This window comes from Telopea speciosissima, chromosome 3 (assembly GCF_018873765.1).
Source record: "Telopea speciosissima isolate NSW1024214 ecotype Mountain lineage chromosome 3, Tspe_v1, whole genome shotgun sequence".
Classification (NCBI taxonomy): domain Eukaryota; kingdom Viridiplantae; phylum Streptophyta; class Magnoliopsida; order Proteales; family Proteaceae; genus Telopea; species Telopea speciosissima.
Window position 1 is genome coordinate 55,721,239 of NC_057918.1, and position 27,156 is coordinate 55,748,394.

Sequence of the window (27,156 nt, forward strand, 5' to 3'; positions counted from 1 at the left end):
TTATGTAGTCACTGGGAGAGTTGTTATCATTTGTATGATTATGTTGGTGATCTTTTGGATCGATGCTCGCGAGAGCAGTACCCATTACCTTGTCCGGGTTTGGATCATTACAACTCTACAGATTTATTATTCAATACAAGGGGTTAAACATGCTGGTCATACCGTACAATTCTTTTTTCATCAACAATTTCTCTCTCCCCCCCCCCCCTATTCTATTACTGAGGCATTAGTTATTATAGGTTTGTTGGGAAACAATAATGATGAAGCATCGAAGCCCAAGAGGAGGACCTGATTTGGTCATATGATGGCTTATTCCTTGGGTCAGTAGAAATTTAGTCCTATCCTGGTCATGGGGATAGTTTAATTATTTGTTTGCTCTATTATGATGTTTGATTGCTAGTAGTGTTGGCTGGAATTAGGCCTGTGTATCCCAAGCCTGAAATTCAAAACTTATAATAGAGTCCTAGATGAATAGGAGACCTCCATTAGCTGATCTATAGCTTAGTTTTGTTTTCAATTTCAGTTTTGGAATTGACTTTTATCAGTCCATATCGGAGCCTGAAACTGTTCAGACTCAATTTTATAACTAGGTGTAAAGGCATACCCCCCCTATGAATAGTATGCTTCAGTTTTTCTGAAAGCATTGCAAATTCAGTTCTATTCTTCTCAGTGGATTCTCAGGATCAACTTGGTAAATTCCAAGGGGGGTTGCAGGTGAATTCCTGGCCAGTTTATCTTAACCTTTCTCTTCTATTTTCTTATCTTCAACAAGAAGTTGCAAATTGAGTTCTATTTCCCTGCTCTTTAGAACTGCTACTCTGTTCTCCTAACAGCACTAGGAGTTATCTGTGCAACCAATACTAGCTCACTGTTTCCTAAGATATTTTGCAGATTTTCTACTGTAAAGGAAGAACACTCGACCATAAAAGTAGGCATCTCTGATATCTCTGCAGCAAGTTATTGATTCTCTCCCTAAGTTGTTCGGTTTCTCTGTTTTGGGTGATCCTGTTTCTGCTAGTCAGTTCTGGCTATTCTATTTTGGAACTGTTTGCATTAAATAATCAAACAGAAAGTTCAAAACAGAGGACAAATTGAGATTCACCTTTCCCAAGAGAAGCTCCCCAGAAGGAAGAGGGACAACTAAAGGTGGTGCAATCCTCCCCGAAGAAAACACATCAGAGAGTGCCCCGTTTGTGCTGTTTAGTATTATGTATTCCTTTCGAATCCCTAAACATATATTTTCACCACACCAAGCCATTGACTTCACCACATCCGGAACTGCAAAATCCTTCAACTCTGAAAATTCCCTGCCCCCTAACAAACAAGCAAACACTCAGTAAAAGCACATGTATGGTATGAAACACAAACTAGTTTTCTCTTGGGTGAATAATCTCATTCATCAAATACAGTACAAAATTATTGAACAATGATTACACTATCGAACTATATAGGCTCGAAACTGGGGGGAAAAAAAAACTAAGTATTTTTGGATTGTCAGAAAAGGGCGTACCCAGTGCACGAGGCTCCCGCCACTGCAGGATCTGGGGATGGTCATAATGTATGCAGCCTTATCCCCACTTTACGGAGAGGCTGTTTCCCGAGTGAAAGTGAAAAAGACTCAATTTCAAAATACCAATAGTACTGTTAAAAAAAAAAAAGGGTATCAGGATTAGCGCCAGCGCTAGTCAGTGATAATCCCGATATGCCTTGGGTGTCAGGTTATTTCTTTTATTTTTGTTTTCCTGTTTGCTTTTACATCATTATTATATAATGAATGGAAGTAGGGAGTCCCAATATAAGGTTGTGACTCCCTACAGTTACAGCAACACTTTTCTTCTCCCTCTTTTATTCTTTACATGGTATCAGAGCAAGATCCTTAGTTACTCCTACACATTCACGAAGGATCTATTGTTCATCTCTTTTCTTTGATCTCAATCAATATTGATTGAATCAATATATTCAGGTTTGCGCTTCTCAAAGTTTTCACTTTGAAGGGGTGCAGCACCCGATGCTGCTATTTGGTTGCTTGTAGAGACTAATTCATGATCAAACGAAAGAACTAGATCTCTCTTTTGATGGTTGTGGATTTTGCATCGGTTCAGGTCTATTTGAGTGCAGTTTTCAGAATCGAGTGAATCGAATTGGTAAGTGTTTCATTATCATTTTGTGGGAACCTTTTCAGTTGGGATAGATTTTCTTTAGGATATCCCCTTTTTAGGGATCGATTTTCTTTGGTTTGAGGCTGATTCAAAGAACACTTTGTCTGAGGTGGTGTCTTCGTCATGTCATTGGATCATTGAGAAGAAATTAGAAGGAGCTTCTAATTTCCAGCAATGGCAAAAGATTATTCGATTGGTTTGACAGGCCGTGAACAACAGAGTCATCTGACGAAAACAAAACCCGCTACTGATGAGTTGTGGGACACTGTTGATGCACTGATTTTGGGACAGATGTTAAACTCTATGCAGAATCAGGTTGTTGATTTGGTAACGCACATCGACATTGTGAAGGAGTTATAGGAGTATTTGAATGTTTTGTATTCTGGACAAAACAATTTATCTTGGATTTATGAGTTGTCTCGAGAGTTCTATCAGGTTGATAGAAAGGGTTGTCTTTTGACAGTACTTTGCTGATTTAAGAGGATGTATGAAGAGTTGAATTCCCTACTTCCTATTAGTTCCGATGTGTCTCAGATGCAAAACCAGCGGGAGCAACTTACGATTATGGTTTCTTGGGTGGTCTTAGTAAGGAATATGACTCTGTTCGTTCCAATATTCTTGGTGGTGATAAGGTGGCTTCTCTTGCAAGCACTTTCTCACGAGTTCTCCAGGTAGCCCGTGTAAGCTCTCATGATGATTCTACATCAGTTGATAGTTCAGCCCTTGCAACTTATACTCATAATCGTGGGAATGGCGATGGAACTAGTAATGGGGGTACTCGTGATTGTGGGAATGGTAGTGGTTCTAGTAAAATTCCCAATCCTGGTACATAGGCTACTTCAAATAGTACGGGTTTTGTGAAGATATTTCACCATTGTGGTCGACTGGGTCATATCCAGCGAATTTGTTGGAAACTTCATGGCAAACCATCTTAGCAACAATTTTCCCATTCAGCTGCTGGTACTGAACCTGCTCCTCCACCATCTTCATAGTCTAAGGGTAGGATGGTGAAAATGTCTAATGAAGATTATGCAAGGTTTACTCAGTTTTAGATCTCTTAGCCTTCCCAAACTTCCACTGCTACTTTTGTCCAAATAGGTAATGCCACTGCATGTTTCTCCACTTCGTCTCGTCCCAGGATCATTGATTTAGGTGCATCTGATCACATGTCCGGAATTTCAAGTAACTTTTCTTCTTTCCACACTTCCAATTCTAGTGTTACATTAGCCAATGGTTCTTTAGCAAAGGTCATTGTCGCTGGAACTGTTCATCCCAACTGTTCTTTGTCATTATCTTCTGTTCTTCATTTACCTGATTTTCCCTTTAATCTCTTGACTGTCAGTAAACTTACATAATAATGCAAGAGTCTACCTCAAACCAGGGAACCAGAGGGAGATCAATTGCAGCAGGATCGATACAATGAAAGGAACAGCAGCAGGGTTCAAGACTGAGGTCTAGTGGACTCCTTAGGGGCCTTAAGCAGTACTCCAAGTATCACTCTGATTGGGAGGGAGAGTGCTGAGATCAAGACCTTCGAATCAGCAGCAGTGAGTAAGGAACTGATGCAGCCGCAAGTGTGGAAAGTGGTCTTCTTTGCCTCTGGACAGCAACAGCAGATTCAGCTGTTGTTTAGGATGCTCTCTAGGAACAGTAGGGAATCGAATAAGAGAAGTAGAAGATAGGAGAAGAAGGGGAAAGGGATAAGGAGATTCGGCTCTCTCAGCCCTTTATCCTCACAATAGGACAGAATATCTGTGCCAAAGCAATAATCTCAATCTTCATTAATTCATCTGTTTGGCTTCTAAAAGCCTTACATATAAATAGGTAGCATTGACTTGCTCCTCAAGTTACAAAAATTAGAAAGTTTTAACTTTGACAAGTCCTAAAATTGGAAACTATAAAAATAGAAACAATAAAATAGCAAGTCTCTTATAAGGCTAAGACTTGGATTACAAGCAATGAAACTAAAATAGAAACTAACTGAAATAAAAACTTCTAAATAAAAGCTAAGCAACTAAAATAGAAACTCTAATTTAGAAACAAATAACTAACAAAATAGCAACTAGGTCTATGCCAAAATAGAAACTAAATTAATAGCAGCTTCTAATAGAATATTCCACCAGCATCCAGCACCTAATCTTCACACCAGCAGTCCATATCAACCCCAAATCATTGTTAGCAAGAACAGTGTCATGTGAAAAGTAACTCGTGGAACTGTTCACGTGAACAGTAACTTTTTATTTTTAATTCTGTTTGTCTTCTTCATGCTTCAATCTACATCACTAAGCCATACAACTGTTCAGGAACTTTTTATCCTGATTCGTGTCTGTTTCAGGATCTTACGACGAAGAAGATGATTGGTAAGGAGCATGAAAAGGGGGATTGTATCTACTTGAGGACTCTTCTTCTGTTGCATGCTCATGTGTTTTGTCTCTGCATCAAGTTCATTGCCGTTTGGGTCATCCGTTTTTACAAAGTTTAAAGAAACTTGATTCTCGTTTTAGCTCTCTTTCTAGTTTAGAAGGTGAGTAGTGTCAGTTTAGGAAGCTCTGTCGTGTGAGTTTTTTCCCTCGGGTCAATAGAAAGTCTATGCACCCTTTTGCTTTAGTTCATTCGGATGTATGGAGCCCTTGTCCTATTGCGTCTAAGTTAGGATTCCAATATTTTGTTACTTTTGTTGATGACTATTCTAGAGTCACTTGGCTTTACTAAATGAAACATTGTTCTAAGTTATTTTCCATTTTTTGTGCATTTGTTACTAAAATTCTAACTCAATTTAAAGTCCATTTGCATTTTACGTAGTGACAATGCCAAATAATATTTCTCTGCTTCTTTTTCTTCTTTTATGACTGACCGCGGCATGATTCACCAATCTTCTTGTTCAGACACACCACAACAAAACGGTGTTGTTAAACAGAAGCACAGACATTTGATGGAAGTTACTCGGCCCCTTCTTTTTGAAATGGAAGTGCCTAAAATTTTTAGGCCAATGCTCTTTTGACTGTATGCTATCTTATTAATCGCATGCCCTCTTCCGTTTTTTTTTTTGGGTGATTATAAAATGTATTAAAGCCCCCAAAAGGGAAGAAAAAGTCCATTTAGGACTACAACACAAGCCCATAAGGCCAACAAGAACAAAGTGACAAAAGCCCACATGGGCTTGACCAATGCAACACAAAAGCCCACTTGGGCATGTCCAATGCAACACAAAAGCTCACAAGGACTAAAACAAGAGCAATGAAGCCCAAAGAAAGAAGAAGGGCAACAAAGACAATTCCAGGTAGGGTTCCCCAAAACCCTAGGCAACATATCTCAACACATCATCCTCCTAGCCGCCACGACGAAGTCAAGGAACCACCGGCAAGAGGCAACCAAGGCGGAGAGCGCTGGCCTTGCGGAGGGCCACGGTCAAAGCGAGAGTTGGCCTAGCAAAGGAGATAGCCATGACGGAGAGCGCCGGTCTTGCAGAGGGCGACGGCGAAGGGGCTACCAGCCGAGCAAAGAAGGCAACCTTGCAGGCTGCGACCTTGCAGCTTGCAGCGAAACGGCCGACTGCTGAGCGAACCAAGCGGAACCGGCGGGAGGTTGCGACCACCGACGATGTAGACGACGACAGCGGATGTGTTGACAAACGAGAGAGAAGGCGGCTCAAACCAGTAGTTGCCGGAGAAGCTTACCTAGTGAAGTGGCTACCAAGCAGGTGAAGCCAAAACGAGCCTGAGATCTGACATCGAAGGGACCGTTAGGCCTAGCAGAAGAGGCGACCTGCCAGGCAACGACCAAACAAAGCGAGCGACCCAGGACTATTTTTCTTATGCTTCTCGCCCTCTTCCATTTTACGTGGTGGTATACCTCATTCTTTGTTGTTTCCGTCTGAACCACTGTTTGTTCTACCACCACATATTTTTGGATGTGTGTTTTATTCGTGATCATCGTCCGAGTTTATCAAAATTGGATCCTAAAGCTATCAAGTGTATTTTTCTAGGATATTCACATAGCCAAAAAGGCTATCAGTGTTTCTCTCCTACTTTACAAAAATAATTTGTCAGAGTCGATGCCTCTTTCTTTGAGTCCACGTCTTATATAAATGAGTCCTTTGTTTTATCTGAATTGGATGATGATCTTCCTATATCTATTGTTCAACACTCTGTTTCACAAGTTCCGTTGGTTACTGTGCCATCTCCTCTACTAGCGCCACCACCTTCGCCACCTGTTCGGGTTCCCTATATTCGTCGTCATCGAGTTGATGTGCACCCCCGGTTTCTTCGCCACCACCTTCGTCGACTTCCTCTGCAGATCCTGGTCTCGAACTAAGTATTCCATCTTCTGCTCTTGATGTTCCTATTGCTCATTGTAAGGGTGTTCGGAGCCGTACCCAACATCCCCTGATCAATTTTGTGTCTTATTCTTCTGTCTTCATCATTTCATTCATGTCTTTCTACTATTGCCTGTCATCCTATTCCTAAGCCTATTACAGAGGCATTGTTTAGTCTTGGCTGGAGGACAGCTCTAGAGGAGGAATTGTTGGCTTTGGAGAAAAATCACACATGGTATCCTATGCCCTTATCGGTGGGTAATCTGTAGTTGGTTGTCAATGGGTGTATGTTGTTAAAGTAAACCCAGATGGTTCACTTGGCTGTTTAAAGGCTCAGTTGATGGCTTAGGGGTATGCTTAAGTTCAAGGAATTGATTATCTGGATACTTTTTCCCCTGCTGCCAAACTTGCCTTTGTTCGCATTTTGATTTCTCTTGCAACTTCTCATATTGGCCGTTGTACCAGTTGGATGTTAAAAACGCTTTCTTTCATGGTGATCTCCATGAAAGAAAGCGTTTTTAACATCCAACTGGTACAGGTGATCTCCATGAGGAAGTCTATATGGAGCAACCTCCTGGCTTTGTTCTCAAGGGGAGTCTAGTCTGGTGTGCAAGCTCAAGAAATCCTTATATGGTTTGAAGCAGTCTCCTAGGGCGTGGTTTGGAAGATTTACTAATGTTGTTCACTTGTTCTTGAGTTTGGACTGTTACGATGTAACAATGATCACTCGGTGTTTTATACAGTCCAGTACAAGGACCATGGTACAAAATTTCGCGAAATATCGCCGAAATTTCGGTAAATTTCGGTAATTACCGAGACGAGATGGGCTTCCGAAATGAAAAAAGTTCAAATTTCGGCAAAATTTCGATATATCTCGGTATATTTCGTAGAAATACTGTGTATTGAGCAGTATATTTCGGTAAATTTCGGTACATTTCGGTAAATTTCGGTAAATTTCGTAAAAATACTTTGTGTAAGTATTAAACTATTGACTATTATGAAGTTTATGAGTTATGACTTATGCACTTATGCCTTTATGAGTTTAAACTTTAAAGTTTAAACTAAAGGCTACATTTGACTTTATTTTTGTTTCATTACTTTGTTTAAATTTCTTACTATGTCTTTTAGTACTTAAACAATATGTATTTAACTATTTTATACAACAAGGTCCGACCGTATACAGTCAATCAAGGGAACAAACCCAAAACACCACTTTGAGTTCATTTTTTTTGCAATATGAAGGTTTAAATGTGTTTATTTAGCTTAAATAAGGGTGTCCATAAAGTATCAGGCCTAGATATGGCCAAATACCCACCGAGATGGACTCCCGAAATATTGCAGAAAAAATGCAATATTTCGGCGAAATTTCGCCAAATTTCGGATATTTCGGATATCTCGGTAGGCCCGAGATACCGATATATCGCGAGATATAGTACTATGGCAAGGACGATATTCCCGGTTGTATATATGGACAATATTGTGATTACCGGAGATGATGTTAAGGGTATTAAGAACTTGAAGATTCACTTACAGTAGAAATTTCAAACAAAGGATTTGGGAAGGTTAAAATATTTTTTGGGTGTTGAAGTGGCCCAGTCTAAAAAAGGTATTCCCCTTTCCCAGCGAAAGTATGTTCTAGATTTGCTTACAAAGACGGGAATGTTAGGGTCCAAACCTCTGGATACTTCCATGGACCCCAATGCGAAGCTTATAGCTGATAATGGCGATAATCAAGATGACCATGAGAAGTATCGGAGGCTTGTTGGAAAATTAAATTATTTGACTGTCACACGACCTGATATTGCCTTCCGAGTCAGTGTTGTGAGTCAGTTTGTCCTCTCTTAGGACATCTCATTGGGATGTTGTTATTCGTATCTTGCGGTATCTTAAGAAGGCTCCAGGCCGTGGTCGTATTCTGATCATGGCCATAGGCGTATTGAGGGTTTTTCGGATGCCGATTGGGCTAGGTCTCCCATTGATAGAAGGTCAACTACTGGTTATTGCACTTTTGTTGGCCGGAATCTTGTGTCGTGGAAGAGCAAGAAACAGACCGTTGTGGCTAGATCTAGTGCAGAGTCAGAGTATTGGGCTATGGCACATATCACATGTGAGCTGATATGGGTGAAGCAATTGTTGGCTGAATTTGGACTTGCAGATGCGTCTCCTATGCAATTGTGGTATGATAACTAAGTTGCTGTCCACATTGCATCAAATCCAATGTTCATGAAAGAATGAAGCATATTTGATGCAGAACTGAAGTCCTACATCCACAAGAAGAAGTAGTACAAGTGTTAGTAGGGATGCCTATGTATAGTAGACTCCCATACTTAGTTTTTTTTTCCATACTTCCTTTTTATTTTATGTTTTAAGTTGAACTGATTGAACCACTAGTCCAGTTTAAGTGATTTTAGAATATTCCTTTAGAAGAGAATCTTTGTATTTTAAGTTGTCATGTGACTAATTAATAAGTCACATGACTTGTTAGCATTGTAATAGAGCTCGTCTAAGGTGGGGGAGCCATTCCTTCTCCCAGGCTGGTTAGGAGTAAGGCCATTGGCCATTATATAAGCAATAAAAAATTGTGGAGCATACACTCTCAACTTTTGAAAATAAAATCCTGCTTTGCAAGCTACTGCTGCTTGTCTTCTTCCTTGAAGATTGTCTCGTGTTTGATCAAGGCTGGTGGGATTGGTGTTTGATCCAGTCGACACCTTGCACTGTGAAGCCTGGGTGGTTCCTTTGAAGATCTACTTCAAGTTTCAGTTCAAGACTCAATTTTCATTCAAGTTTTCATGCACACAAGTTGCTGCCAGGACAATTCTGCAACTACAAGTAAGTTGGAAGCATCCCCAGCCCCCTCCTTCTCCTAATCCTCTACAATCCTAACCCTAGTTTTCCCCCTTGTTATTTTCAAGTTTCCCATAACCTAAAACCTACACAGACCAATCCACCCATTAAAACCACACCAAACCAGAACCGAATTACCATCTCTGCCCATATAGCACTCGATCCAAAACCTAGCTCCATCCTGCCACTCTAAATCCTAGATTCCCTTCTTTTCTTCTTTTCCTCTTTTCCAAAACCCGAAACCTTAAACCTAAGTTGCTGCCCACTCAAGTTTACACACTTCCATACATCAAAACATCTCAAGACCTTCACTGATAGACTCCCCTACCTCCACTTGACATAACCCATACATCAAACCCTAACCCTAATTTCACCAAAAACCTATTTTTGACCTAGCCGATTAATTGTTCATAACAGATCCTGGTTGATTGGCTCCTAGTTGGTCTCCAACCAAACTACGACTACATTTATATTGAGGTTGACTGCCATTCTGTTCAAGAGAAGCTGCAACAAGGACTTATTTCTCCGCAGCATGTTCACACAGGAAAACAACTTGCAGATGTGTTTACGAAATCTCTAGGAAGTGGGAGGATTGATTATATTTGTAACAAGCTAGGCATGATTAACATCTCTGCTCCAGCTTGAGGGGGAGTGTTATGAAAATAGGGTATCGGGATTAGCGCCAATGCTAGTCAGCGCTAATCCTGATATGCCTTGGGTGTTAAGTTATTTCTTTACAAGTACCACCAAAAGAACTTTTATTTGTTTATTACACTTGCCAATTACACTTGCCAAACAATTATGAAAAACAAAAAGTAGCAAAGCCAAAAATTGCCTAAATCGACAACTTGTAAGAAAAGATGGTTTGCTATAATATTATGAATATTAGTAATCAAATTATTAACTCCGTAGTTGTCAAGGAGTCTCTATGTGCCTAAGGGGCCTTTTTTGGTCCAAGGCGACAACATGCCTTGTTTGATGCAAGAAAAGTGACCACCTTAGACGCCTTAGTGTCATCTTATGGCCTTGAGCCATCATCCGTTATATTATATCAGTTTTTACCATGAGTTTACATTGATTTATGTTTATTTCGTTATTTATTTTTTATGAATATGCTTATATTATATCAGTTTTTATTGTGAATTTTATGCTGTATATAAGAATAATTATATAAAATTATGTCTCTTCGGAGACATCCGATAAAATTGGAACGATACAGAGAAGATTAGCATGGCCCCTGCGCAAGGATGACACGCACAAATCGAGAAATGGTCCAAATTTTTAAATCTTGGTATGTACTTTGCTTAATTTCACATCTATTTTCCCACAGCTGTCAACATAAGAAATACATTTACCAAAAAAAACATTATATAAAATTATGATTCCTATATTACATATACTGCACACTTGGCGCCCCTCCAACGCCTCTGGTTGCCTAGTCGCCTAGACAACGATGATTAACTTGCTAGTTATTATGTCCTGATTTATCAATGATCATTCATTAATTAATCCCTGATATTTCATAAATCAACTGTTTTTTTCTGGTAAGAAAGAGAGAAAACAAAAATGTTCTGACATGTGGGCGTACTTTGACCAATGTCTTCCTCCTTTATTTAAAAATTTGACAAGTGTATTTTGGAATACTGCACCTGCCATTTGTTGCTTTCAGACACGGGAAGGATGAAAATTTAATCCTCCCATGTAACCATATACTAGCATGCACAACTTTAAAAGAAAAAAATAAATAGAGAATGTTTTACAAATTGCCCAAAATACAGATCAATTTTAGGGAACTTACCATCATACCGAAAAATGCCAATGCGCTTCTGCCTTCCAAAGCACAAATACCCCCTCCGATCATCCCAAGCATAGACATTAGCCCCCTTGGCCTTTCCTATAAAAGCGACTGCCTCCAGATTTGGGACGCGATGGATGGCTATAGATTCAGACAGTGAAATCAAGAGCTCCCTTGACGCCGAGACCTCCATGGCAACCAATGGCTTCTTCCAGAACCCGACCATAGTGTTCTCAACGACATAGGGCTCTCGCATGATCGAAGTCCTTTCTCGATCAAATGGTGAAGACTTCTCCGACGTCGAAGCAGAGGATTCTGGAGCACAGATCCTCATGGAGCCATCGATGCATCCGAGGAAGAGCTTTGGACCATAGGACGCGGCACATTCGATCCTTGCCGGGCAACTTTTAAGCAACAGGAAAGAATCATAGGCGTTGTGCACCATCTCTCTCTCTCTCTCTCTCTCTCTCTCTCTCTCTCTCTCTCTCTCTCTCTCTTTCTCTCTCTCTTCACACCAGAGAAGAGAACGATTGCTAATCTGTGCCAGATGCAGGATTTTTTCTTGTATCTTTATTGTTTTAAGTGATGCTCATTATTGTAGAAGGGAAAATGCTGTTAGGTCCTGCAAATGGTCTAGAAATGAGGGCTGCCAAGCTCCAAATCTGCAAATTATTTTCCCATCCAATGGTAAGAACTAAGAACAGCATGAAGTACAGATATTAGGAAGACCAGAGTTTCACTTTCAATTTCAACAGGAAAATTGAGTAAAGTGCCTGGGTGGAAATGGCTTATTCAAGGAGGGGAGAGAGAGAAGTGTACAGAGAATTTCATTTTGGTGAATTGCAAATTTCATACAGGTTATTCATCGTACAACAAGGGGAAAACCAGTTCAACTCAAATTTTGGCCCTCTTGAAATTGATCAATCAAGCCCACAACAATATTCTCAGTTGCCAACAATAATACCATGCTTCATAGAAAAATAACCAAGAAATTATTTGTCAGCTATGCACAAAAGGAAGCATACTGCTCTTCTTACATCAACTAAAGTCAAATGCTTCTCACTAGTTAAATTACATTTGGAAATAAGCAAAGAAAGTGGTCAAAGTGAGTTCAAAGTACAAAAGAAAATTATTACATAATCCGTTTGTTTCCATGTAAAAAGATGAAAAAGGAAAATTTACCTGTAAAATTACTTTTCCACCTTTTTTATTTAACATAAAATACAAAAAAAAAACATTGAAAAAGTAAGAAAAACTTTCGTGTAAAATATCATTTACACAGAAAATTTTATAACAAAACAAAAAGATCCTAACTAACGTACCATAATAATAGAATTAGTGGTGTTCACATGAAATGTTGTCATTTGGACTCACTTTCCAGACAATCTTCTACCTGTTTGGAGCCAAAACTTAACAAATGACATGGATAAAATATTCATGCTGTGTATTAAAAATATATAATACTGTTTATGAGATTTTCCCCCATAATTTGGGGCTCAAACTTGAACAACTCTCTATGTTTGCCATGTGGCAAATTATGATAGATACTAATCATTACAAACAGTTGAGAGAATTAGCAAAACCCACGAACCAATTTAAGACACCATCGCTCTGTGAATTAGCATGCACAATAACATCATAAAATGGGTAGTTGAACCATAGTAGAGGGAAGCTTTAACTTGGAAATGCTTGCACAATTCATTCTGACCAAAGAGAAGAAGCAAGACACACATCACATCCATATAGAGCCACATGTAATTTCAATAATAGAAATTATGTATATACCTTCTACCATCTATAAACTCTAAGAATTTTATATGATGCAGCTACTGTTTATATCAAAACACACACGAATACAGCCCTAGTGGAATGCAAAAACTAAAAACCGGCTAAAAAAGTACCTTCTGTATGCCCAAATTGCAGAGATTTCAACTTCAAAAACGATCTATTCCCTGCAACAACAACCATTTGCGTTCGATGGGGTTTAAATTCAATTAAAATTATGAAAAAAAAAACACAGAGAAATCATGTCCCTGTCCTCAGATCAAGCTCTACAGGGAGAAGAGGTAGATAACTCATTTGTTTGCTGGAAAAGAAATAACTATTTACATCATCAAAATTTTGAGATTCTCGAATCCGTCATTATGAAATAGGCAGAGAGAAAGAATGCTAGAAGCCGAAAGCCACTGATCTCAAAATAGGGTTTTCACATATTCATAAATAGAGAGAGAGAGAGAGCGCTTACCCGTGTAGATGGTGGTCTGCTGAGGAGAAATCGACCTTCCACTCGAGCCTTAGCCCTCGCAGCTTGCAGATGTTTTGTTTATCCTTTGTTTCGTTTTTTGCGCGTTCACATCATTGTGTTTAAATGGCGGGGGATGGCTGTAGGCTGTGTGGCCCCTGCACCACCAGCGTGGGGGCCAATAAGAATTGAGTCCAATGAATACAAGTAAAGTGAGAGTCCACTTCACTTACACTTATTACTATTAGACCAACACGTGGATTCCACTTATTCTCTCTCTTGTGACTTTAACGACTATCTCTCATGGTTTATCAATTATGTTTGTCCCCCCCCCCCCCCCCCCCCCCCCCTGTTATGTAAACCCTAAAACCCCCCCTTACAATATTTTTTTCTTAAACCCTCCCGCAAAGAAAATCGTACCTATTTTATCTCCAACATACAACCAACAACCAACACCATTCGAATTATGTGCCCTATGTAGTCAATTGATTTATGGTTCTTTTTTCTTTTATTTCTTTACGTTTCTTTTGGCTTGTAATTTTTTGTTTGGTGTGATCCCATTGTTGCACCAACAACCGAGCTTGTGCCGAATCCCACCCACACGATTTACAAGAGTTGCAGGAGGAGGTGCGGGTGCTACGAGAGGAGATCGGGTTTGCGAGAGAGGTGTTACGGGGTTACAACAGCGAGTGCGAAGTGGAACAATTAGAATGGATGAAACGGAGAAGTTTGTTGCATCAATGAAGCTTGGAGTTTATTTTGTTCTAGTTTTCTTTGTTGGTGTAATTGTATCGTTATGATTGGCAAATAAATGTGAAACTGATGTACTCTTTTTTTTTTTTTTTTTGATCCATTTTTTAGTTTAATCTGATACAATAGTTTTAACTATCAGTCTTGACTAATACAATTTGATAGTGATAAAAATTAAAAAATAAGAAAAGATTAATAAAAATCGGTATCAATACCAAATAGCACCATGGCGCTGTGGTGTTATGGTCTTGACCAATATTAATTTGTATCAGCATATCGAAAAAAATTTCGTCATAGCTCCAAATCGCTGTTATATAGCCATAAATCCAAATCTTCAAATCGCCTCATGGTATCATATTACCAAATTGTCGTCATGGCACCAAATCGCCATATGGTGTCATGGTGTCATATTTTGGCAATATGGCGATTTGATGCCATGGTGGTGATTTTTTTTCAATTGCCAATAGAAATCAATACTAGTCATGGCCATAGCGTTATGTTACTGTAGCGCTATTTGGTGACAATACTGATCTGATATTGAATTTTACCAATATTTTATTATTTTTTATTTTTTTATCAATATCAGGTAGATATCGGCCCATACTGATACCTAAAATTATTGTGACGGATTAAAATAAAAAATGAATCCAAAAAGATCAATAAAAAATTTTGATAAACAGTAAAAGAGAGAGAGAGAGAGAAGGGGGAGGTAGTCAATTAATGCAAATGGGAGAGAGAATGAGTGGAATCCATGTGTCGGCCTAAGAGGTGTAAGTGAACTTCACTAAGGTGAAGATTCACCAGCCTTGACCAATAAGAGAACGGGATATCCTATAGAGTGGGACTTTTCATTTCATGGGGGTTGGGCAGTCATTTCGCCCTTCTTGTGTCTTGGCGCATGCTCCATACAAGTATACAACCTAGTAGCCTTCTTTTTTATCGGATGTCTTCCCATAAAATAAGTTAAGGGGGAGTATTCTTTGTCAGGGAGTGTCTCCTAAGTCAGTATGTGGCCCCCTGTTGGGGGTGCTAGCGTAGGCCATGCTCCTATAAAGAATAATTTCCCATAAATAAATTAAGTGTCCTTCTATACATCACTATAGAGAGTGAAGTGAAGTGCTCCCCTATTTTTTTCTTATCCATACTTTTGTATTGATCAGTAACTAAAGAATAGGGGTAAAAATATAATTTCACACTACGGAATGGTTTCCAAGCAGGTTAGCTACCAGTTGTGCTTTGTCTTCTTCTAATTTTCCTTCCACTTTCTCTCCCCATATATCTGCTACTACTAGGATGGATGGACAGCATGAAACCTCGGCTCGGATTGCAATATGCAGAGAAAATATGGAGGTTAATCGCAACAAGCGACAGCGGCTTTGGTAAGAAATATTCTTTTATTTATCCCACCGTCCTTTATCGAAATCATGGGAACCCAAATAACAAAAATTCTAGAGAGTTAATGCTTGCTGATGCAGACCTCCATCACCGTGGAGGTCAATCGTGGCACTTGACAGGAGGGCTGCCTAAAACTATGGTTGGAGGGATTGACGTTTTTTGTGAAAAAAAACATTACCCAAAATTGACCGAGTACCCATTTTTCAGATGAAGCTTAGCGAGATCAGACCCAAAAGCCAAGCAAAGGTCTTTCCCCATCCTTCCCATGTAGGAAAATAGCTAATTTCTATAACTATCCCACATGTCCATTATTGTATTGACCAAATATATCTCTAACATTAAGATTTGGATTATAATTAAGGAACCGATTAATTGCCAATTACAGGGATTATTGTCCTAATCCGACTAGCATTCCTTTATGGGAGGATGTCAATTTCTATTTATAGGACTCTAGGTCCTTTCACTACCCAATTGAGTCTCATCATTGGTACCCATTACCAAGAGAACATTGTGAGGAGCTAGTGGGAGAACCTTGCAAATCCACCATTGTGTTGCAGTGAAATTAGGCAATGGCAAGCTCAAGCATGGCTATCGGTTCTTCTCAGACTATGGTGAACGGTATGTTTTGTTTTCCTCTTTCATGTTTGTGATTCTAGAATGTTATTGGCAAGATCTTTATGTATTTGATGTGTAACGGGGATTTCGATCCCACAAGTGGTATCAGAGCCAGTGTTTCGCCGATATGTTCTTGAATCAATTAGTGATAGTATTCACCCTCTTTGTTGCTGCCATTAACGAGCAATCCCGCCACCTACTATATATTTTAAAAAAAAAAAAAAAAAAAAGAGAATGAAATAGAAATATGTTTGCTTTGATTTTTAGATCAATTTATGTTTGTTTTTGTTTTATTTTAAGATTCTTTTCTCTATTTATTTATTTGCTATCTCTGTTAACTTTCTGCCCTATTTCTGTTTCTATTTATGAAAAGAAACAGCTTATGTGCATGTGTTCCTATTTATGATTGTTCATGCTTATTTCTGAAACAATTTATGCATATTTCTTATAATGATTGTCCATTTTTTCATTTTTAGTTTCATTAATTTAAGATGTTATTCATGACCGAAATAGATAGAAATGGATGTTGTTTATGAATGTATGCATTGTTTTGGAACACTTATGAAATATGGATGACAAATTGTGTTAAATTTAAATTGAAAGTATAATACCTTTGATATTTAAATGAGGTTCAGGGCATTATTAATCTTACAATTAAGTTGGATGGGAGTTTCCACAGGTACACATTCTTCTTGGTTGTATTGATTGTATTTTGGTCCTAAACATAAGTGTATCACACGTATAATTTAAATTTTAAACTTTAGGGCTTTATGATGATCATTATGTAACAGTTACGATAGAGTGAGAATATCCACAGGTATGCATTCTTGATTGACTGTATTGATCTATATGTCATAGTCTAACGATCAAGTAAGATGGGAATATCCGCAGGTATACGTCTTTCTTGATCAATATGATGACTTGGTTGTTTTGCCCTAATGTTGTCTTTCAACTGATGTTAAGTGAACCAATAGCATGTTACCATCTCAATCCCGCAGGATAGATTGTAATGATGTAATAGGTTACTTATATGAAATTTCATTATTCTATTATAGTTGAAACTTAAAGCACAATATTTGATGAGCATGTATTATTTACTCATGTTCTTTAGGTCTATCACCTATTCCCATTGCAAATAATGTGCCACTTCTGATTGGGTCAAACTTTAGTGACTGGCATGAGCAACTTACTTATTATCTTGCTGTCATGAGACATGATTATGCCTTACTTAATGCGGAACTTACTCCTCTCATTGATAAGAGCACACCAGATGAGAAAACTTTATTTGAGCAGTGGGAGCTTTCCAATCGTCTTTGTCTTCTATATCAAAATGATGATCAACACGACCATCAAAACCTCCATACCCAATTTTGATAAAGCGAAGGTATATCTAACCACTGTAGAGAACCGTTTTACTACTGCTGACAAATCTTTGGCTGTGACTCTGATGATTAAACTAGTAAATATGAAGTATACTGGTACTAATGGGGTAGGAGATTACATTTCTGAAAATGACAAGTATATGTACACAACTAAAACCCCTCGATTTGATAATGAATGAAGACTACCTTGTCCAATTCATTCTAACCACACTTCCTACTCGATTTGGATCATTTAAGTTCCAATACAATACAAATAAAGATAAGTGGACTCTGAATGAACTTCAGAGCATGTGTGTCCAAAAGGAATTGAGATTGAATGAGGGAGGCCAAGTGATCAACTTTGTATCAAACCAGAATAAGAGGAAGAGAGGAAACTTTAAGAAGAATAGTGCATCAAAGAAGAAAGCCTCCAATCCAAAGTTTGATGACAAGGAAAAGAAAATTGACAAGTTGAAGTGTTTCTTCTATAAAAAGACGGGACATCTTCAGAAAGATTGTCAAAAACACAGGACTTGGTTTGAAAAGAAGGGTAATGATTCTATCCTTGTATGTTTTCAAATCAATCTTGTTGATGTTCCTTGTAATACTTGGTGGATTGATTCAGGAGCTACTGTTCATAGTTTCAATTCTATGCAGGGATTTCTTACAACCTGGAGTCTAAACCAAAGTGAGAGCATAGTCTACATGGGAAACCGGATGGAGTCTGAAGTTCGAGCCATCAGCACTTACAGACTCATTATGGATACCGGATTTCAACTAGACCTTATGGATACCGGATTTCAACTAGACCTTATGGATACTCCTTATGTTCCTTCTATTTCTAGAAATCTAGTTTCATTATCGAGACTTAATTGTGAAGGCTTTAAGTTTAACTTTGGTAATAAGTTTGTTAATGTTTTTAAAGACAATAGTCTAGTTTGTTCTGGATATTTATGTGATGGTCTTTACAAACTTAATTTGGATTCCATTTTTGCAAAATCCCTTCTTACTTTGCATGTGAATGTCGGATCAAAGCGTAAATCCAACAAAGATGATTCTTCATCCTTACGGCATAAAAGTTTAGGTCACATTTCTAGACCTAGGATGGAGAGATTAGTGAAGGATGAAATATTATCAAATCTTGACTTCACTGATTTCTCTACTTACATAGATTGCATTAAAGGTAAGCAATCTAAGTCAAATAAAGCAGCTATCACAAGGACTAATGCACTTTTGGAAGTGATACATACTGATATTTGTGGTCACTTTAATCCTTGTATAGCTGGTAAAAAGTATTTCATCACCTTTATTGATGATTACTCACATTTTTTGTTATGTCTACTTATTAAAAGAAAAGGCTGATGCCTTGAATGCTTTTGAAGTGTTCTATGCTGAAGTCGAAAACAAGTTAGACAAAAAGATCAAAACTGTGAGATCTAATAGAGGGGGTGAATACTAGGGCAAAGTGAAGGACCATTTGCCTGATTCCTTAAGTTAAAGGGTATAACTCCCCAATACACAACTCCTGGTACACCTAAACAAAATGGCATTGCAGAAAGACGCAACCATACCCTTATGGAGATGGTATGTAGCATGATGAGTAACGCCTCATTACCTGAATTTTTGTGAAGCAAGACATTAAAGTCAGCCATGTATATCTCGAATCGGGTTCCTAGTAAGTCAATTCCTAAAACTCCTCATGAGTTATGGAATGGAAGGAAACCTAGTTTAAGACATTTCCACGTATGGGGCTGCCCTGCTGAAGCTAAATTATACAATCCACATGAAAAGAAACTTGACCTTAAGACTATTAGTTGTTACTTCATTGGTTATTGTTAGTGGCAAAGGGTTATAGATTTTATGCACCCATGCATAGTACCAAAATTGTGGAAACTCGAACTGCTAGATTCATAGAAGATGGTAACATTAGTGGGAGTGAGAAACCACGTAATGTGGTATTTGAGGAACATCGGATTACATTACTGGTGTCAATACATTCTGATAGTATTGTTGTTCCATGGGTGACTATTCGTAATGATCTTATGGAACAACAAATTAAAGAAGATGCACATGTGCATTATGATAGTGTTGTCCCACAAGTGACCATTGGAAATGATCTTGTGGAACAATAAACTATTGAAGATGTATCACTCCATGATGAAGTTGCCATAGAGAATACTATGAATGTACCTTAGTCAAAAATTCAAAGAAGATCTCAGAGAGTTAGGAGGCCTGCCATTCCGGATGATTATATAGTATATCTCCAAGAATCAGAGTTGATATTGGAATCAAGGATGACCCAATAATTTTTTCACAGGCCATGAACGATAGGGAGTCAAAAAAGTGGTTAGATGCCATAAAAGATGAGATGAAATCCATGAGTGACAATGATGTTTGGGATCTCATTGTGAGGATCCGTTCCCGGAACCGCGCTGCGTTCCCTTGGCGCTTAGTTCAGATGGGGGGTTTGGGGTTATGCTCCTCGGTTGGAGAGAGAGAAGGAATGCATCTTCTCAAGGGTATGTGGAATTATCAGGGGGTGGGGGGTCATACAATTAAATGAAATGCAGTAGCCACCTAGGATTAAGGCCTAGGATCCATTGGTGTAGCTCTGTGAAGGGTTACGGGACTTCATTTGGTCTGGTCAGAGATTCGGGGTAAGTGGTCAGGTTACGAGAGTGGGAAGGTGTTAGGCACCCACCTCGCCCGGGTAAACCGATCTTTCAATGATGCTGGTTTTCAAATATTCTTCCTTCATAAATGTCCTATTTTCACATGTATAGCTAAAATGATCCATAAACTGCTTTAAATTAAATTAATCTAAATTAACTACTATACACTAAACGAGAGTAATTTAAAAGTCTATATTGTTACAAAATTAAAGTGTGATGAAAGAATGAAATACCTATATATCTTAAACCAATGTAATTATACGGGATGGATCGCATCCCCTAGCTCAGGTGGAGGCAAAAGACTAGCTTTGTCCTTCGTTGGACAAGTAACGACGTCAAAAAGTAATTGCCCGGATATCGGGTAAAATAATAGCGTTGGAAAATCTTTCGAGAGTAATCACCCAAATGTCGGGCAGAGTAACGATGCACAAGTGTCAGACACTAGGACTTTGGACAGAATAACGGCGTCGAAAAGTTTCAAAAAGTAATTTCCCAGATGTCGGGTAGAGTAACGATGTACAGGTGTCAGGCACTAGGACCTCGAACAGAATAACAGTGTCGAAAAGCTTTGGAAACTAGGCTCTCGAATGTTGGGCAGAGTAACGGTGCACAGGTGTCGGGCACTAGAACCTTGGATAGAATAACGGCATTGGAAAGCTTTGAAAACTAGGCATTAGGACATCGGGGAGGGTGACTAGGCCATGGGAGACTTCGGGGGTTGGGGCAGAAACGAGTTAGGGAAGGTAGATCCGGGGGACTCGGATTCTGAACAGAGGGACGAGGCTCGAGGGCTCGAAATTGGACTGGAGCAGGGCCCCAAAACTAGGAAAAAGAGGAAAAAAAGAAAACTAGAGCTCTGGGGGTGCCCCCTCTCCTCAACTTGGAACTTGTTGAAATGAGAGGTGGGGGTATTTATAGGAAAAAATCTTGTCTGGCGGCGCCACGGTAAAATTTGTGGCACCGTCGGGCAAAGAAATCATATTTTGGGTCCCCGCAAGCCGTGTCATTGTCGCGCGGCGTCGTGGGATGGATTCTAGGTTGGGTGCGGCACTGCTGCACAGCGCCACGGCCGGGCACGGTGTTGTAGTCGAGTGCGACGCTGCCATGCGATATTGTAGCTACATGTGGCGCTGCCAGGCCATGGCTTCGGGCGGGGACGTCGTACGGGGTTGTACCGAGGATACATGGGACCGTGGGTGCCTTCGAGGTGGAACAGGCGATGTCCGGGTTACTCTGAAGAAAAAGGGTTTAGAGGGCATTGCCAGTCTTTTGCGTCCGATTGTCATCATTGCTGGGGGGGTGATAAAATTCAGCGTCTACAGCTTGCCCCTCTTTGGCCGAGACCTGTGCCCACAGCCGAAGGGCAAAGATAAAAATCACTTAATTTTGTCACCAGGAGTATGTACTGCCACCACTTTGCTCAAAGGTGGTGGAGTTGAACGATAAAACCTAGTTCGGCAAATCGCTTGGTGAATGATAAAGCCTATTTCGGTAAACCATTTGGTGAAACTTTTTGAACTTGGAACGATAAAACCTATTTTGGCCAACCGTTCGAAGAAATCTTTTGCTTTGAATGATAAACCTATCTCGGCAAACCGTCCGTTAGCACCGGGTGTGAAAACCACTAAAAAATTTAAACTTTGGAACTTGTGTGATTTCAGGTTCCAGTTCTGTGTCCATGGTTGCTTCAATGCTATGGGCTGCATCTGTTGAGGACATAGATCAATCCCTCGACACACCTATGGAGGATTCCAGGAAATCTTCCCAACTTGCTCTTCTGGAGTCAGAGGACCCTGATGGAACCCCACACCAAAGCTATCTGTGTCAGATCTGCTGGCTGGACAGCATGCAGAACCTCTCCATTTCCTAAACCTATTGTAAGTACCATTTACTTATATTTTATAATTTATTGTATTGATCAATTAGAGTTATAGGGGCAGATTAGTAATTTACCTCTGTGGGACTAGCATCCTCAGTGGAGAATCCTGTTTCCAGTAGTTACCCGTGCTTGGATTACCCCTGATGCCATATGACATCATGTTATAATTAAAAGAAGCTAATTAAGTACAAAATTCTAATTAGAATCAGTTTTAGGAATTAATTTAAAAATCAGTTTTTGGCTTAAGTAAACAAACAACCCTTAGTCATAATATCTATATAAACCAACCCATTTCACTATTCACTAAAACTAAAGAGACCAGAATCGATTTCAGCCTTTAGAACTTTAGAGAAGAAAGTAGAAGAAGGGAGAAAGGAGAAGACGAAGAAGGAAAAGAGAGGGCTACCCATTAGGCTTTCCTTCTCCACCTGAATTTGGGAAGTTGGACTGCAATTGAACATTTGCTGCCTACCATCAAGCTGCCTACAAGCTGAAATCAGAACTGAATTCAGGTAAGCCCTAACCAGCCCTAATCTCATCCCTTCCCATCTTCTTCTTCTCTAATTCTCAGCCCTAACCATGCCCTAACCCCATTTCAGCCATTAAAGCTTAGGAAACCAAGCTTAAATTACAAATTCAACATAAATATAAATCTGGTTTAGGTCAATTAATTCTTAATCATACCTGAAACTTCAAGGCTGCCCCCTTAGGAACCAAAATTTTGGTTGAAATGATCAATTGCCAAACCCTAGGGACACCAATTTGGTGTTTATTTGTTTAATCCCTAAATTTATGTTAGTTTTTAAAATTGATTCATCAAATAGGCATGACCCACCTTGGAATAGGCTTAGAACACAAAATTGAAGCCCTGCATGTCAAGATCCAAGGCCTATAAACAAAACCCCCATTTCTGCCCTTTGAATCGGATTCAATTGCAGGTCTGCAACCGGTCGACCGTAGGGTCTGGCCCCTGAATCCGATCCAACATTTTTGGACCAAAATGCCCCTCAATGCTTAGGTTTGACCTGAGCTTATTCCTGACCCTAATGTGTGATATTTTGTGTTATTTTAGGACTTTTTAGCCTGTCTTTGACTGTTTCTGTCTGGATTGTTGGAGTCTTGCTACTCTAATCTAGATTATCATATCAGGTAAGGGAATTTGACTTAATTTTTGGTGTGTTTATTGACTTAATTATCTCTTGTTCAGTATGCCATATCATGCATCATAATTATAATCCAGTTCATGTAGTTTTATAACTTTATATTCTTTGCACTAGACTGTATGTGAATTAGGATGCATTAGCATATTGCATTGCATTGATATTTACTTGAAATTGTATAAATGATGATAATGGTGCACTGGTTACTTTACAATTGTTCTATAAATACATGTGTCATCATGATAGACTGCATTGGGATAGGATTTTTCATTACCCAGTACTACATCCCTTACCAACAGGGGAAGAGGTGTTGGATAACCCGTAGTAGGTCCAAAGGGTAAATTCCAGAATGCCATTCACTGTCCCATGTTAGCATGAACACTCCACTTTAGGAATAAACAGTAGGGTTAGTCACTGGGGCTCCGTTAGCGTCAGATGAATGATGCCTGAGCTGCTGGGTCTCTACCATAGTAGAATGTTTTCGCTCGGATGACCAACGTCTGGTTATGTGTTTCCAGGACCGAGACTAGTATTCTATTACAGTAGTACTTATACCTCATGTGACTTAACACACATGTTAGGAGCATACTTGTTTAGGACATTCATCATGGATTATTGTATGTGTTTGCATGCATTTCCTTACTGGGTTCAGTGGAGCTGACCCTTGTGGTATACCTTATTTTTCAGATGATCTTATTGCTGGTTCTGTGGGAGTTTCTTTTGCTCAGGACACTCCTTCAGCTTATGGAGTTGACACTCCTCTTGCAGTGGAGTACGATGCTTCATGCTCGTGCGATGACTGCGCCTTCTCTTGAGCTGTTACTAGATCAAGCTTCTTCCTTCCTTTTTGTTATACACTTTTGTATATAGTCTACTGTAGATAAGTCTTTTGTTTAGATGTACAGTTGTATGGAACAAACCTTGTAACTCAGTTCTTTTACATATATATATATATATATATATCATAACTTGTCACTAGCTTTCCTTTATTACTGCCTTAATTCTATATTTTAATTGTTGTCACTGCATTTAAATTCTGTATTTATGAATATAATTGCGAATAGAGTACTGCACTTGTGATCCTGGTGGGTTTGTTGGATGTCAGAGACATCCAGTCACACTTGGCCCTTATAAACCAGGCCAGAGTGTGACATTTAAGTGGTATCAGAGCGTTCATGCTCTAATTCTATTTGCAATCAAGTTCACGATATGGCAACTCTTGGACTCATTGACTTGAAGGTGAGTCCAGTTTAGGGTTAATTAAAAACTTCAACTAAAAGATACCAAGTAAAAAAAATTGATTGTAAACTCATGAAAAGATTAAACAAAAAACTTTATATATATATATATATATATGAGATTGTACAAAATTTTAGCACCTATGCTGATCTGGGTTACATCAGGTTAATACACTGTAGACATGAGGACATAGTCCTTACAAGACAAGAAAAGAAACTACAAAGTAAAGACTAAAATAAAAAGACATAAAGAAACATCTGGTGGTCACTGAGGTGGTGGTCCCTATCCGAGAAACTGAGATCTCCACTCTGAAAGTTGGGTCTCCACCACCCTCACCCTCCCACTCAACTGTGAAAACCCCTGCTGCACTGCTCTCTCTAAGCTGTCTAGTCAACTGAACAGCTGACCCCAAGTAGTGCTATCATCGGAGTACTGCGGGGCAATAGATGAAGAAGACGCACCCGGATGTCCATATGGTGCTGGAGGCTGAGGCACTATAGGAGGAACAACAGGCATATCAATAGGTACATCATCATCATCCTACTCCTCCTCATATATAGGTAGCTCCTCCTTAGCTGCAGGCTGACCCATCTCAGTGCAATCTGGATGGCCTAGTTCAAGAGAGAAAACTAGCATTGGAATGCTCATCTTCACCAAGGTCACTCTATTGACATTCAACACCCTCTTGGTTGAATGTTCCTCATTTAGCATGGGTACACTGAAGCTCCTAAACACCCTGGTGAGAAGCCGTGAATATAGTAGGTTCCCTGACCTCGGGTGATCATGCAAGTATGCCATGGTGTGCATGATCAAGTAGGGTAAGCAGATCTCATATGTACAGTATAGGCTGTAAGTAGTGATAATCTGCATAGAAGACAGCTTCAGGCGGTGACCCGACTTAGGTGCTACACAGTGACTGCAGATCTTGGAGAGTACTCAGGATGATGGGATGAAGTCTAGCTCAGATAGTACCCTATCATAAGAAGTCCCATCAGTCAACACAAAAAATAGCCATCGGATCTCGACCCATGCAAGGAACTCTATAGTCTCTGTCCTGGGAGGACAATATCTCCACTCCTCTCTGTTGGAGATCCCCAGTATTTGGGCCAGCTGCCCTGTGTTAAAGGAGATCTCCCTCCCCTTCACATAACTCGTGATGTAGAAGTTATCCCCTTCATGTCTGTACCCTAGGCTATTGTAGAACAGACGGATAAGCCTAGGATAACAGTGGCGCTCAAGCTGAATCATAGGCAGCCACCCTATCCTCTCAAATCTCTCTTGGACTTTAAAAGCCCGTAAGTCATCGAGGACTACTCCTCGCTCAATCTCTATGTTCCTCTCCATAAAGTGCTCCCCATAGCGTATCTCTTCTTGGGCATTCCTGAAGAAGAGAAGTTCAAACTCCTCATCTAGATTGCCAGCCCCTCTTCCCCTTCCTCTCCCACCTCTACCTCTCGCTCGTGCTGCTGGCATTTGATATTTAGAGGCTGCAAGCAAGATGTTGGTAGATGATAAGTAACAAGAATAAGTCAATGTATGCTCACATATAGGACATCAGCCTATATGTGAACACTGTTGTAAAAAAATACAGCAATTAAGTATAGATTAAAACAGTAAATGACTGCTGAAATCAAGTGACATATATATATATATACCTATCCCTAAGTAGTAGAGTGTATGTGTGTATATGGTTGTGTACAAAAGTTTAGTTATACATATATATAAATATAATAGGTTACATCAGGCTAATAAAATTAGTAAACTTAGCTTAAAAATCTCATAGAAACATTTAATCAAGCACATCATATGTACATGTAAACATAGCTTTAAGAGAAAAGTTAATAAATACCAAACACTAAATAAAAGTGAAGTATTTATAAAGAAAATACTTTAGAATAGTTATTTACATACTATTATAACTTAGAATAACAAAAAGGACTAAGAAATAGTTTAAAAAAGTCTTTTGGACATTTATGCAAACACCTACTGTGCACAAAACTGTGCACAGTGAGTGTAAGCATAAGAATCATGTAGGAAATGAAAGAAGTAGGGTAAAACTAAGTAATAGATATATACATAGCAGTAAGTGAACAAGGAAGAAGAAAAATACAAGAAAAATGAACAAAAGTTGCTATTTTGTTCATATACTTAGGAAAAGTGTAGAAAAATCTAACCTAGAACTAGAAAGAGGCAAAAAGAATTTAAAAAGTTTAAGTTAGAACACTTACATTAGGTTAGGAGAGTGAATCTTGAAGTTCAAAGGCCTTCCAATGTCCTAGGTAACCCTCCTTGAGAGCCTTAGGGCTTAGAAGAGAGTTAGAAGAGAGTTAGAGAAGAAAAGAAGTGAATAGAAAAGTTCAGGAAAAATCACATTTTTGTAGACTTTGGCCACTGCTTCGTGAACCGGTCGACCGGTTCACCCTGGCCCTGAACCCAATTGGATTTTGCCTGTTAATCCGGTTGGCTTTTAAAGTCTAAAAAATAAATTTAAAAATTATACAATAAATATATAAACATATATGGCTTATATATAATATAATACATCAAATAAAGTAGTATTAATAACTATATAAAAATAGTATAAATAAATAATAAATATAATATTAATTTTAATAATAATAAATACTATATTACTATATGAGTATATATACTTGTAAAAAGTAAAATAAATATACTAAAAAAACCAAATAAAATAATATAAAATTATTGTAAAATACTTGTATATAA

At 39.0% G+C, this 27,156-nt stretch overlaps 1 protein-coding gene and 1 non-coding gene across 2 annotated transcripts; one reads left to right on the plus strand and one right to left on the minus strand.

Moving 5' to 3' along the window:
- Positions 1-958: 958 nt before the first annotated feature.
- Positions 959-11,597, minus strand: LOC122654019 (vacuolar sorting protein 39-like). Its single transcript, XM_043847992.1, has 2 exons — positions 11,120-11,597; positions 959-1,314 (listed from the first exon to the last, which is right to left on the minus strand). The coding sequence occupies exons 1-2, from the start codon at positions 11,559-11,561 to the stop codon at positions 1,034-1,036; spliced, it is 723 nt and encodes a 240-aa protein (XP_043703927.1). The 5' UTR covers positions 11,562-11,597; the 3' UTR covers positions 959-1,033.
- Positions 10,502-10,604, plus strand: LOC122657170. Its single transcript, XR_006332243.1, has one exon. It is a non-coding gene; the product is annotated as a U6 spliceosomal RNA (small nuclear RNA).
- Positions 11,598-27,156: the final 15,559 nt, after the last annotated feature.